The sequence below is a fragment of the Heptranchias perlo genome, chromosome 2 (assembly GCF_035084215.1).
Source record: "Heptranchias perlo isolate sHepPer1 chromosome 2, sHepPer1.hap1, whole genome shotgun sequence".
Lineage (NCBI taxonomy): Eukaryota > Metazoa > Chordata > Chondrichthyes > Hexanchiformes > Hexanchidae > Heptranchias > Heptranchias perlo.
Genome location: NC_090326.1, coordinates 63,688,874 through 63,702,554, shown reverse-complemented (window position 1 = coordinate 63,702,554; position 13,681 = coordinate 63,688,874). Strand labels below are relative to the sequence as shown.

The 13,681-nt window shown below is 41.2% G+C and overlaps 1 protein-coding gene across 1 annotated transcript in view; it reads left to right on the top strand.

Annotated features, from left to right (window-relative positions):
* Positions 1-5,762: 5,762 nt before the first annotated feature.
* The window catches only part of nsun2 (NOP2/Sun RNA methyltransferase 2), a 38,521-nt gene continuing 30,602 nt past the window's right edge, over positions 5,763-13,681 (top strand). The window contains exons 1-6 of the mRNA XM_068001912.1: positions 5,763-6,145; positions 6,831-6,988; positions 8,312-8,416; positions 8,495-8,600; positions 9,369-9,440; positions 11,456-11,540. Coding sequence (XP_067858013.1) covers positions 6,083-6,145; positions 6,831-6,988; positions 8,312-8,416; positions 8,495-8,600; positions 9,369-9,440; positions 11,456-11,540 — 589 coding nt within the window. The 5' untranslated portion in view covers positions 5,763-6,082. The remainder of the gene's footprint in view (positions 6,146-6,830; positions 6,989-8,311; positions 8,417-8,494; positions 8,601-9,368; positions 9,441-11,455; positions 11,541-13,681) is intronic.

Here is a 13,681-nt window from a genome sequence, read left to right as displayed (position 1 = left end):
GTATTTCTAGCATTTTCTGTTTTTATTATACATGATGACAGAGGTTGGTGTGGTGTCCTTTCGCTTCTAAGATTTAAGTTCAGCCCAGAAGCAGGACATTAATCTCTTTTTCAATTGCTGAAAAGCAGCTTTTTACAGTCTCAAGCATGATCTCACAGTGTCTTAAGAGCCTTGGGATGTTTTACTATGTTAAAGGTGCTATATAAATGCACGCAGTTGTTGCCTTGGGTGAAGGCTGTGATTTCCTGCCTAATATTTTCCATAGTGAACAGCAATGAACAAAAAGGCTGTATTTGTTATACCAACTGTTTTGCACTTTGGTAAAGCTTCATTCCATACATGTGAGGATGCATATATACAAGTAATATTTTAAATCAGGAACGAACAGAGGCAGCATGTGGTGTTCAGGACAGCGGTAGTTTCAAACTTTCTTTTTAAAAAGGCATTTCTAAATTGAGGGGGCTGAGCAGGAACATGGGAGGGGGGAGCTGTTCGATTTCTACTTGAGCTATTATGTAGGCAAAGAGGCAAATGTGGCCTCAAATTCTGGAAGTTTGAGTTAAGCCCAAACAGTACCACGGTGTAACATCTGGTCCACTCCAGCTGTTTGAATGCTGTTAGAGGTACTGACATCACAAACTTCTGCCTTTTGTCTTTCAAATTACTGCATGCGCACAGTGACCAAAAAGATGGGGCAGACATGTGGCTTTGGTTTCAGAAAGGTTTTTTGTAAAAAAGCATTACATAAAATTCACAACTTGGAAACTGTTCAAATTAATTTTACAAATTGCAGCAACCATACGTACCTGTTCTATTTGTCCACACGTCATTTCTGACTTGAAAGTAAGAAAATCTTGTGAACAAGGCATGTTGAAGTCTTATCTAGATCTGAAAAACATACTTGCCAGTGTTTCCTGAATAAAAATCTGGATGAATAATGAGGTGCACCCAGACTCCCTGCCTCTATCAATCAGGTCTACCAGTCCTCCAATCATCTTGTGATCTTGTATATTGTTAGGTAATTCCCCACATTCCCCTTGTTAAAGTAAAATTTAAGCTGTTGGGTTAAAGGCAAAGATGAAGTGACTATTGTGTGCATGGCTGCGGTCACTGCCCCGAGACCACACTGAAATGCGCTTTGCGCAGACCAGACTAACCATAATTAAAAGCTTAAACATAACATATGACAAATTAGTGTACTACTAAACAAAATGGATTCTGCTCAAGATGGACTGTGTGAGAAGACATTAAAAAATGCTGAGCTTGTGTGTTTAGAAAGCTGACTTACAGTCTGGAGTTACAAAGACATTTCACAACGAGCTGATAAAAACTACAGAACCAGACTGGATAGATAAAGACCATACTGTCTTAAATTGATAACAGTTGTTTTAATGTGATTGGAGGTCAATTGTTGCTGTGGGGGCCTAATTGGCTAATGTGTAACTAATCAAGACTAATAATGTAATAGCTGCTGAAAGTCTGTACTTGAAAGGTATAAAAAAGCGCGACAACCATTTTAAAATTGAGAAGGTGGCTGCGTACACTGCGGGGTGTCCAGTTTTTCTCCCAAAGTACTTTGTCCAATAAACTGCATGTCGAATCTTTAAGTCTGACTCCGAGTGGTGATTTTCCCACAACACCCTCATTGGAAAACAACAGTAAGCAAAAGAATGTTTTCGAAGCAAGGCTAACCTTGTGAAAGCTTTCTACTAAAACTCCAGGTCTTTATAGTTTTAAGAAGGATTCTGCTGTGTTTTAGATTCCACATCTGTTTCTTGCTTACATCAAAAACAATTGCAATGAATGACAGACAGGCAGTGAAGAAAAGTCCAAAAATAGACAAAAAGAAAAAAAAAGAGAGAAAAATGCCAGGGAGCAGAAGAAAGACGATAGAAAAAAAGCATTAATGGCACTTGGTTGTCCCTCGCAGCCCATGTGACCATCACAGCTTACAGCTTATAGCGATGTTTGTGTTCTTGATATGAATGAGTGTCTCGGATGTGCACTTGTGACAGAAATTCTTACACCTAGGATTTGTTGAATGTTGATAGCTCTGTTAAAAGTAAAATGAAAAGACAGTTTCAGCACAGTTCCTAGTGGGTCCACAAAATCAAACTGCATATCATTTTGGTAATAGCAATGCCAGCTCATTCTGTGTAAGTTTTAAGTATGAAGCCAACTAACACTGTACTTTATAACTGTGTGGGATGACCTTGAGAATACAAAGGGCACAATGGCTACTTCATTATTGTAAGATTATTGCAAAACAATTTGAAGTTCAGTTGATTTGTCAAAAAATTACAGGATCACTATAAAGTGATGAAATACATATTCTGTCATTTATCAGTTACGTGGTCAATCCCTATAATTGAAATAGAAGGTGTATCAAATGTTACCCTCATCCGTCATATGTTAGATGCAGTAAAGTTTATTTGATTGGCTTTCTGTAATATTTGTCAGCATTCTGTGTGTGTTTGTAATAATTGTACATACTACTTGTTTTCAAAATCAACAATATTTAATTATACAAAAATCAATGTAGGGCAATTTCACAGTTAAGAGATTGAGAAGTAGTGTTGCGAACCCTCCCAGATTATCCAGGTGACTCCAGGAATGCAAGATTGATGTCCCAGCCATTGCTGCTACCAACCCAGGAGAAAGATACTTTGCATATAAAATTCTAACAGGACTAGACAGACTAGATGTAGGGAGGATGTTCCCGATGGCTGTGGAGTCCAGAACCAGGGGTCTCAGTCTCGGGATACGAGGTATGCCATTTAGAACTGAGATGAGGAGAAATTTCTTCACTCAGAGGGTGGTGAACCTGTGGAATTCTCCACCACAGAAGGCAGTGGAGGCCAAGTCATTAGATGTATTCAAGAAGGAGAGAGATATATTTCTTAATGCTAAAGGGATCAAAGGATATGGGGAAAACGCGGGAACAGGGTACTGAGTTAGACGATCAGCCATGAGAGTTTTGAATGGCGGAGCGGGCTCGAAGGGCCGAATGGCCTACTCTTGCTCCTATTTTCTATGTTTCTATGTTTCATTTGCAAATTCGCGCCTATGTACTCTTACTTCTCGCATGACAGCTGCTGGTGTGAAACCCTTCCTGCCTCCACCATCATACCTGTCTCCCTGGCACTCGAGGCTCCACAGTCACAGGCTGTCTGTCTTCTGTTGAAAGGTTCCCAGCCATTCCCTGCCTCCCATTTCAAGAAACGGCCTGGAATTCCCTTGTAGCTGGTCCTACTCGGTCACCATAGCTTTGTTGGCCATGCCCATGGTTGGCGAAGTGATGGCGGTGGACGGAGTGGGACCAGCCATGAGAAAATTCCAATACTATACTTGCAAGAATTTCAACTGTCTGACTGTGTGCAGCCTGCAACTGCTAAGCAAAGTTATTATTCTGAATGTAAAAACATTAGAGATGGGGCCTTTATATGCAATCTGATCTGACTATTGATGTGCCAAAAGCCTACATCTCCAAATTGGTCACTGTCTAATAAACATGCTTCTGGAGTATGTTATGTGCTAGGCTCCAATTTGAAGTCAATTTTAAATGTCCACCTAGTATTGTGTTATTTCTATTATGCTTAGTCTAAAAATTTAAAGGAAAGAAACTGGCTGTGAGACAAACAAATGTTGCCTCCATGGAGTTGCCCTAACTGGAGAGAGCATTACAATGGTACAGCTCCTCTCAGCCAGCCTACATAATAACTTGCATTTATATAGCGCCATTAATGTAGTAAAACATCCCAAGGTGCTTCACAGGAGCATAATCAGATAAAATTTAACACTGACCCACATAAGGAGATATTAGGATAGATGACCAAAATCTTGGTCAAAGAGGTAGGTTTTAAGGAGTGTCTTAAAGGAGGAGAGAGAGGTAAAGAAATTTAAGGATGGAATTCCAGAGGTTGGGGCCTAGACAGCTAAAGGCACAGCCACCAATGGTGGGGCAAAGGAAATCGGGAATGCAGAGTTCTTGGCAGGTTCTAGGGCTGGAGGAAGTTACAGAGATTGAGAGGGGCATAGATTCATTTGCTGAGCCTGGATTAAGGAGCCAAAGTTCTACATAAAAAAGGCCCTTTCTCTCACATTTTTACATTGAAGATGTGGAGATGCCGGTGATGGACTGGGGTGGACAAATGTAAGGACTTGCACAACACCAGGTTATAGTCCAACAGTTTTATTTTAAATCACAAGCTTTTGGAGCTTTCCTCCTTCGTCAGGTGAGTGAAGGGTTCTAAAAACGCATAGCATATATAGTCAGAGAACAATGCCTGATGATTACAGATAATCTTTCCAACTGCCCCCTATCACACCTCGGCTGGGAGACGATCACAGCAATCAAAGGTGTCGTTGGTGTTCAGACAGGTTAGCCACGGAAAAATTACACCCCAGTATACTGAATACACAATGGGTCAGATCACAAAGACAGAGAGAGAGAGACCCGAAAGGCAGAGAGAAAGAGAGAGAATGTCCAGTTGTATTAAAAACAGATAACTTTTTTTCCTGACATGAACCCAAGATCCCGGTTGAGGACGTCCTCATGGGTGTGGAACTTGGCTATCAATTTCTGCTCGACAATTTTGCATTGTCGTGTGTCTCGAAGGCCGCCTTGGAGAACGCTTACCGGAAGATCGGAGGCTGAATGTCCTTGACTGCTGAAGTGTTCCCTGATTGGGAGGGAACCCTCCTGTCTGGCAATTGTTGCGCGATGTCCGTTCATCCGTTGTCGCAGTGTCTGCATGGTCTCGCCGATGTACCATGCTCCGGGGCATCCTTTCCTGCAACGTATGAGGTAGACAACGTTGGCCGAGTCGCAGGAGTATGAACCATGTACCTGGTGGGTGGTGTCCTCTCGTGTGATGGTGGTATCTGTGTCGATGATCTGGCATGTCTTGCAGAGTTTGCCGTGGCAGGGTTGTGTGGTGTCGTGGACGCTGTTCTCCTGAAAGCTGGGTAATTTGCTGCGAACGATGGTCTGTTTGAGGTTAGGTGGCAGCCATGCGTTTTTAGAACCCTTCACTCACCTGACGAAGAAGGAAAGCTCCAAAAGCTTGTGATTTAAAATAAAACTGTTGGACTATAACCTGGTGTTGTGCAAGTCCTTACATTTTTACATTTAAGACTAGTTTAGTTTATAGCATATGACATAATTGTAAACCAGACAGCCACAACTAAGTAGTTCTTTGTATTCTATGCAAAGTTGCTGATAAATATGGGTAGTTTGCTATAGATTGTGTCCTTGGATCATTCAAATCCTGGCACACATAACATGATTCCAAAACATTTCTGTCCAAATTGTGCATCTAGTTTTAAAAAAGGTAAGATAAATGCGATAAGATTTGCAAACAGTGAGCAAATGCCACGTGATCAATTTGCCAGGAATATGTCCAACCAGAGTTGGCAACCTTATTGAGAAGCCAATTTCTAACCTCCCAGAAATGTTGTCATAATTTTAAAAAAGGCCCCCACTGTGCAGCATTGCAGATATGAATTTAACATCTTAAAAACTACAAGCAGATATTCTCCCACCACACATATAGTGTAAAATGACTAATGGTAATTGAAAAACCGACTGGTTTATATATATATATATATATAATATCATGAACAATATTACACAATATTTAGAGTTGTACACATGTACATGTCTTGTATCACGCGAAAATGGAAAGAAAGGGTGCCCGAGGTATTTGCCAGTGACTATTTGGGCCGCGTGTTAAGAGTTAAGTTTGACTGGTGCGGTGTGAGCAGTGACGGGGCGGGATATTAAGTCGCAGCTCCCACAGTATCTTTCATTTTGCTACATTGTGCTGTCGCGGCGCGTGGCTCTTCCCGGGCTGAGTGAAGGAGGTCCCCGGACTGCACGCTTTGCAAAGTGCAGGCGGCTGCAGCGTTGGGCTCGGCTTTCTCCCGTGTGTTTTTGTAGCCCCAGCTCCAGCCCCAGCTCCAGGCTTTCCTTTTCCCAAGCGGCGTGTCTCTGCGGCTCAGGCCCGGTTTCTCTTTACTTCCATCCGCGATCGGCGGGGGAAGAATCACGTTTTTTCGGTTCTTCGCCGTCCTCTGCACCATGGGCAGACGAAAGAACAGACCTAGAAATCGCGACAGGAATGAAAACACCAGCAGCAAACCCGTGGGTATTGAGTAGGACTCGCGGCCCAGCCCTTTTCATCAATCAATCAATCAGTTTTTAAAAAAAAAATTGTAGCTAAAAGTCCGGCTTGTGTTGGACCTGACTCATTTTAAAGTCTGTATTTTCTACCGCTCTGTTCAGATAGCTTTTATAGTTTCCTGACATCAGTGTTAAAGTCTACGTCGTACAGAAAGGCAATGCAAATGGCCCAAGATTTTTTGCTTTATATGATTCTTAAGCGTTTTTTCATAGGCCCCTTATAGATTAAAACCATATTGCTGATACTAATTGATCTTGGTGTTGTGATTTAGGATTTATTCTGCAATGAGGCAACGGCGCTAAGAACAGCCCTTTCCAAACCTGCAGGGCAAATCAGCAAATACTTTAATAAATATCTGCAAAATGGGACTGAATGGGCTGGGCTTTGCGGGCCACATTGCCAGGACTCCGGGGCTGTAGTTTGGATAGGCATGTTGTAAATAACCCACGTTCATGTGCGAAAGGGTGGCACGAGGGCCAAGCCTTTTACACGATGTATATATTTTCTTCACTTGGTAATATATGGTACCATGTAGATGAGTTTAGTTACACCATACTATGGTAAAGGTTGTAGTACTTGACCACATCTTGTTTAACAGTTGAATAGATATTTTTTTGCCTTAAGTTTTGTTCTCTGCATGTACAGGGTTGGGGAGCTGGTTACCAAGAGATAATTAAAGAAAACAAACTGTATGAAGAATATTACCAAGGACAAAAGATTGTTCCTGATGGGGAATGGGACCAGTTCATGGCAACCATGAGAGAGCCATTGCCAGCTACTATTCGGATAACTGGATACAAGAGGTAACTGAGTGAGAACTGGATTAGATGATAATGTACCAGTGGTTTAAAAAAAGGAACGAAGCTGCATTTATATTGTGACTTCCATGTCCTCCATATGCACCAAAGTGTTTCACAGCCAATTAATGACTTTTGAAGTGCAATCATATTTGTAGCGTAGACAAACACAGCAGCCAATTTGTGCACAGCAAGATCCTACAAACAGCAATGCTGATCTGTTTTGCTGCTATGGCTGTACCAAACAAACCCCTCCCCCAGCAGGCTGTGCTCTTCGAAAGCCAAGAATGTATGTCTTGGATTGAATAGCCATCTGCGAACAATTACCCTATTTTGAAGTGACATTGTATATTGGGATTTGCATATTGTCACTGTCTTTTAAATAGCCAGGCAAATGCATTTTCACTTAATTTACAGATGCAGATATTGTAGCACAATGTGGTATTTTTATACATCTTTTATACCGAGACAATTAAAACAGCAGTGTGTTATGACTGCTTTTCCTTTCATAGAAATGGCTTTCTGTGGCCTTTTGACATAAACAATTCAGTGAGGTTTACCTCAGCTATGTGCTTCAGTTCCATGAAGCCTCTTGTTTTGAAAATAGTCTAGTATTACACTTCTGTTAAGAGTTTCTTCCTTGTACGTTCAGAATGAGAGAGAACACTCCAATCGATGGAAGTTCTGTTTTAAGGATATTTTTCTCCTTGAAACTAAGATTGCCCATCAAGATTATTTAAATTGAAAATTTAAAGTAAGGATGTATTTTTGCCCTGTGACAATACAGGCTCTCATAATATTTACCTATGATTAAAATGCACTATTACAGTAATATAGATGAAACTTTTTAAAAATGCAGTAGTATAATTTGCGGTACAATTGTCAGCTGCTGACATCTTGCTGATTTAATTTGTATGTTAAACAGACTGTTCCCAATCACTCCTGGGCCAAAATGTCTTTATCATAACTAATTCTTGATCAAAAAGAATCTGCCTGTACTCTTAGCATGACTGTCTCTGGTCATCAATTTTTTTTTATAACTTAAGGAAAGAACAGCTTCCATTTTAAACTTGAGCTAATTTTGTTTTTAAAAAGTACTAGATGTAAGAGTCTACTGAACAAAAACTTTATTTTTGGCATGCACCCTGTGATGTGTATACTTGTGTGTTTTATAAACATTCTGGGAAGCATAGGGCAAAGTAGGTTTTCTGCTTCATGGAAACTTACTTTACTCGCACAAAAACTTTTAATTTTGGTCACATTATTTCCTTTGTTCAGAAATTGTTTGATCTTTTGCCTTTTCTTCCCTTCCCTGTTTGTTTTGTAAAGTCATGCGGAAGAGATTTTGCATTGTCTAAAAACCAAATACTTCCAAGAACTACAAGACTTAGAGGTGGACGGGCAAAAGATCGAGGCCCCACAGTCTTTGAGCTGGTAAGAAAGAGACACAAATTAGTGGGATTGAAGTTGTTCTCTTAAACAGTTGGGTTAAAATAAAGATTTCTCTCGCAGGTATCCAAGTGAAATGGCTTGGCATATTAACATCAGCAGGAAGATGCTAAGAAAATCACCAGTCTTGGAGAAGTTCCACCAGTTCCTTGTTAGCGAGACTGAGTCGGTAAGTATTCAGGGATGCTTCACTTAAGAAAAACAATGTGGTAAAATGATGCTGAAAGCTTTCACAGATAAAAATGCAAGAGAACCAATTTCTGTAATCTACTTCGTAAATGTTTCTGTTGGTTTATTAATGGATCTATATCTTAAAATAAAGATATTGTGCGATACTAATAAATAACATACTGGAACTCAGAATATATTTGTGTTGGATATCTCTACCTGCTATTTATTTATTTTCAACTTTGGTATTTTTTGGTGTGACTATTGTAGGATGCGAAGATACTAGCATAATTTTTTTTTAAATCTTAAAAATTTCCGCAGCTAATGGAAATTTTATTAATTGAGAATTTTTAACCTAGAAATATTGTCATTACTTGTCTTACCACTGTAACTATTCAATTTCTACTAGCTGGTGTGATTTATTAAACTTTTAGACATGCACAAACTCTAAATATTTGAAGATTTTCTTAAGAATTATTCTACATGTGGTAATTTTTTGCTTAAAACTGTGCTGTGTACCTAATCCAGCACAGTTCAAATCCAGTTTGCTGCAAATTATTTTGCTATTCCTTTATAAATTTGCAAGATTAATTACATATGGAATGTAGCAGCGTTCATGTCATGCCCAAATTTTTCCTAATAGGTCCTTCATTTTTAGGTAGTGTAGCTAGCTGTCTTGAGTTATAGTCCTGTGTCTTTTTTACTTTAAATTGTAGCAGTTTAGGGCTGTAACATGCTTTCAGTTGCATAATTTTTGCTCTTTTTCCAGGGAAATATCAGTCGCCAGGAAGCTGTCAGTATGATCCCTCCTCTGCTGCTTGACATTAAGCCTCATCATAAGGTACAGCAGGTGTTTTTGCTATATAGGTACAACAGATTTGTACAGAGTAATAATAGAAAATTGTTTAATTTTCTGCTTTGTAGTCAGTATTCCAAAAAAAATCAGCTGAGTTCAGCTGTTTACTAAAATCACTAGAAGTTGCAGTTGTACTACTTTTGCATCAGGCGTAAAGTAGTTTTGAGTGGACATTAATGCAAAAGGGGCAGCATAACTCAGCACTGAAGCCCTGAGGTGTGTGACCCCTTCTAGGAGGTCATTGACACTAGTTCGAGTTTGCACAGTATTACTTTAGACTGAAGCAATTTTATTGGTACAGTTGACTCCACTTAAGTGAATCCCTCACAGGAGAGCACTTTTAGAAAAATGCAGGGGATTTTTAATCTGCACCCATTGTATACTTTGTGATTACAGAAGTCACCATATTTGTAACTTAGCTTATTTTCTGTGGTTACCACAAGCTAGCTGTACAGACCAGTTTACACTTTGGATAAACTATTGTGATTTTGTGAGAAATGAGCACAACTTTCTGGAAAGTAGATTCTTAAAAAGCATTTGGCTTTATTCTACTAAAGGCTTGTTAGGGTGCTTCGGAGGACATTAAGAGTTAACCATGTAGCGTAGCTGGAGTTGTGTTGAGGCTAGACCAGATAGCTTCCTTTCCCTGCAGGACATTAGGTGTAAACCAGTTGGCTTTTTACAACAATTTAGCAGCTTTCAGGTTCACTCTTTTTCTTTCTAGTGCTAGCCCACAAATTAGCAAATTGTTTTCAGTATCACAACTTGCCATGGTGGAATTTTAGTGCACAACCTCTGGGTTGCTAGTTAAATACCATAAATGCTACACTAGCGAACCCATAGTCAATGGCACAAAGGAATCGGGGAGAAAAATTCAGAGGAACGTTGACCAGAGTAGCATCAGGGCGGAGGAATTAGACGCTGGAAGTTAGAGGCTTGCCTATCAGAAGTGTTTTTTTTTCTTTTGTATCTTGTTAATGAGTGCAAGGGGGATGCTGGAGTAATCTCCACAGATATGAGAACAGCATTTAAGTTTAGAATGGGCTTGGGCTTTATAGAAAGTTGGGAAGAATTGAAGTGAAAAGTATTTGGCACGAAAGAGGAAACCAAGCTTCTTGGAGGAAACTTCAGCAATGAAGGAGATGTGTAAAATTCTATGGAGATCAGAGCAGGTAGTGAGCCCAAGAGTGTGGAAGGTGAAGGACTGAGGCTAGAGCTGTCAAAGGTAAGAGGTGGAAGCTGTTGCTTAGACTTGGGAGATATATAAAATCTGTTCTTACTGTTTGTCAAAGATAAGATTTTAATTGTCCATTTAAGGGTATAGGAACATAGGAACAGGAGTAGGCCATTCACCCCCTCGTGCCTGCTCCGCCATTTGATAAGATCATGGCTAATCTCTGATCTAGCTCTATATACCTGCCTTTGGCCCATATCCCTTAATACCTTTGGTTGCCAAAAGCTATCTATCTCACATTTAAATTTAGCATGGAGATTAGGATGCAGTGATTTAGCCATTCCCTTAGAAAGGAAGTGGATCAAGGCCACTGATTTAAGGTTTTTATGAAAAGCAAATAGAATTGTGGAATTCCATTCCCAAAATCCATTGCCATAAAGTAGTATTTGACTTAGTCATCTTAAATCAGTAGCCCTGAAAATGATGTACCCCAGTGATATGTAAATTATAACCCATAGGGCTACATGTAGTCCCTGAACCGCAGCATTCTGAGTCCTGGCCTTTTCTGTCTAAATCTGTTCTGAGCTCATCTTGATGTGATTCTTCAAGATTTACTCCATTTTCAAAATGATAATAGTGATCCTCTTCATGTAAAGAAATTGGGATGCTATCAACTAAAATTTATTCTCCATCCCACAAAAGTTTTGCCTTTCAAAATATAAATTGTTGCATTTTATTGTATAGTATTTGTGTGGGCATCTTCATAGTTGAATTGTTTCAAATTGGGTGAACGTGTGATCCATTGTGAAATGCTTTTGTTCCTTAGATTCTCGATATGTGTGCAGCACCTGGATCAAAGACTGCTCAGCTGATTGAGATGCTGCATTCTGACATGAATGTTGCTTTCCCAGGTAATTGTCCTTTCTCTGATGGGAGGACATTCAAACTTTCCTATGCCAAAGGCTTCACTTCAGCACATTTTTATTAGAGACCTTCAGAGGAGTGCTACTCACTCCACTGATACCTGTAAAAAGCAAATCTGCTCATTTCAGCGACCTGACTTAATTAGAAGTGAGATGTCTGCTAATCCCAGTTTAGCATGAATGTCCAAGTCTTTTTCAAGTGGATCCTTACATTATGAATTTGATTTGACTTGCCACTTGTGTCATGATTGCACATTGTAGGTTATTTTGCAGATTGATTTCCCTTTTCAAAAATTCCAATGAAATTGACATCCTTAAAATGTGAAGTACAAAGCAATGGGACAACAAAGACAACCAAATGTAAAATGCTGTATTTCCCTGAGTTGAGGTTTCTGACTTTTTTTGAAAGTTATAAACAAGTGGGAGAAATGTGCAGTTTTAAATCTGTTTCAGGTTTTTAAATTTTTTTTTCTATTTGTGCACTTTAAATTTTGCTACTATTTTTTTTATTCGTTCACGGGATGTGGGCGTCGCTGGCAAGGCCGGCATTTATTGCCCATCCCTAATTGCCCTCGAGAAGGTGGTGGTGAGCCGCCTTCTTGAACCGCTGCAGTCCGTGTGGTGACGGTTCTCCCACAGTGCTGTTAGGAAGGGAGTTCCAGGATTTTGACCCAGCGACGATGAAGGAACGGCGATATATTTCCAAGTCGGGATGGTGTGTGACTTGGAGGGGAACGTGCAGGTGGTGTTGTTCCCATGCGCCTGCTGCCCTTGTCCTTCTAGGTGGTAGAGGTCGCGGGTTTGGGAGGTGCTGTCGAAGAAGCCTTGGCGAGTTGCTGCAGTGCATCCTGTGGATGGTGCACACTGCAGCCACAGTGCGCCGGTGGTGAAGGGAGTGAATGTTTAGGGTGGTGGATGGGGTGCCAATCAAGCGGGCTGCTTTATCTTGGATGGTGTCGAGCTTCTTGAGTGTTGTTGGAGCTGCACTCATCCAGGCAAGTGGAGAGTATTCCATCACACTCTTGACTTGTGCCTTTTAGATGGTGGAAAGGCTTTGGGGAGTCAGGAGGTGAGTCACTCGCCGCAGAATACCCAGCCTCTGACCTGCTCTCGTAGCCACAGTATTTATATGGCTGGTCCAGTTAAGTTTCTGGTCAATGGTGACCCCCAGGATGTTGATGGTGGGGGATTCGGCGATGGTAATGCCGTTGAATGTCATGGGGAGGTGGTTAGACTCTCTCTTGTTGGAGATGGTCATTGCCTGGCACTTATCTGGCGCGAATGTTACTTGCCACTTATCAGCCCAAGCCTGGATGTTGTCCAGGTCTTGCTGCATGCAGGCTCGGACTGCTTCATTATCTGAGGGGTTGTGAATAGAACTGAACACTGTGCAGTCATCAGCGAACATCCCCATTTCTGACCTTATGATGGAGGGAAGGTCATTGATGAAGCAGCTGAAGATGGTTGGGCCTAGGACACTGCCCTGAGGAACTCCTGCAGCAATGCCCTGGGGCTGAGATGATTGGCCTCCAACAACCACTACCATCTTCCTTTGTGCTAGGTATGACTCCAGCCACTGGAGAGTTTTCCCCCTGATTCCCATTGACTTCAATTTTACTAGGGCTCCTTGGTGCCACACTCGGTCAAATGCTGCCTTGATGTCAAGGGAAGTCACTCTCACCTCACCTCTGGAATTCAGCTCTTTTGTCCATGTTTGGACCAAGGCTGTAATGAGGTCTGGAGCCGAGTGGTCCTGGCGGAACCCAAACTGAGCATCGGTGAGCAGGTTATTGGTGAGTAAGTGCCGCTTGATAGCACTGTCGACGACACCTTCCATCACTTTGCTGATGATTGAGAGTAGACTGATGGGGCGGTAATTGGCCGGATTGGATTTGTCCTGCTTTTTGTGGACAGGACATACCTGGGCAATTTTCCACATTGTCGGGTGGATGCCAGTGTTGTAGCTGTACTGGAACAGCTTGGCTAGAGGCGCAGCTAGTTCTGAAGCACAAGTCTTCAGCACTACAGCTGGGATGTTGTCAGGGCCCATAGCCTTTGCTGTATCCAGTGCACTCAGCCGTTTCTTGATATCACGTGGAGTGAATCGAATTGGCCGAAGACTGGCTTCT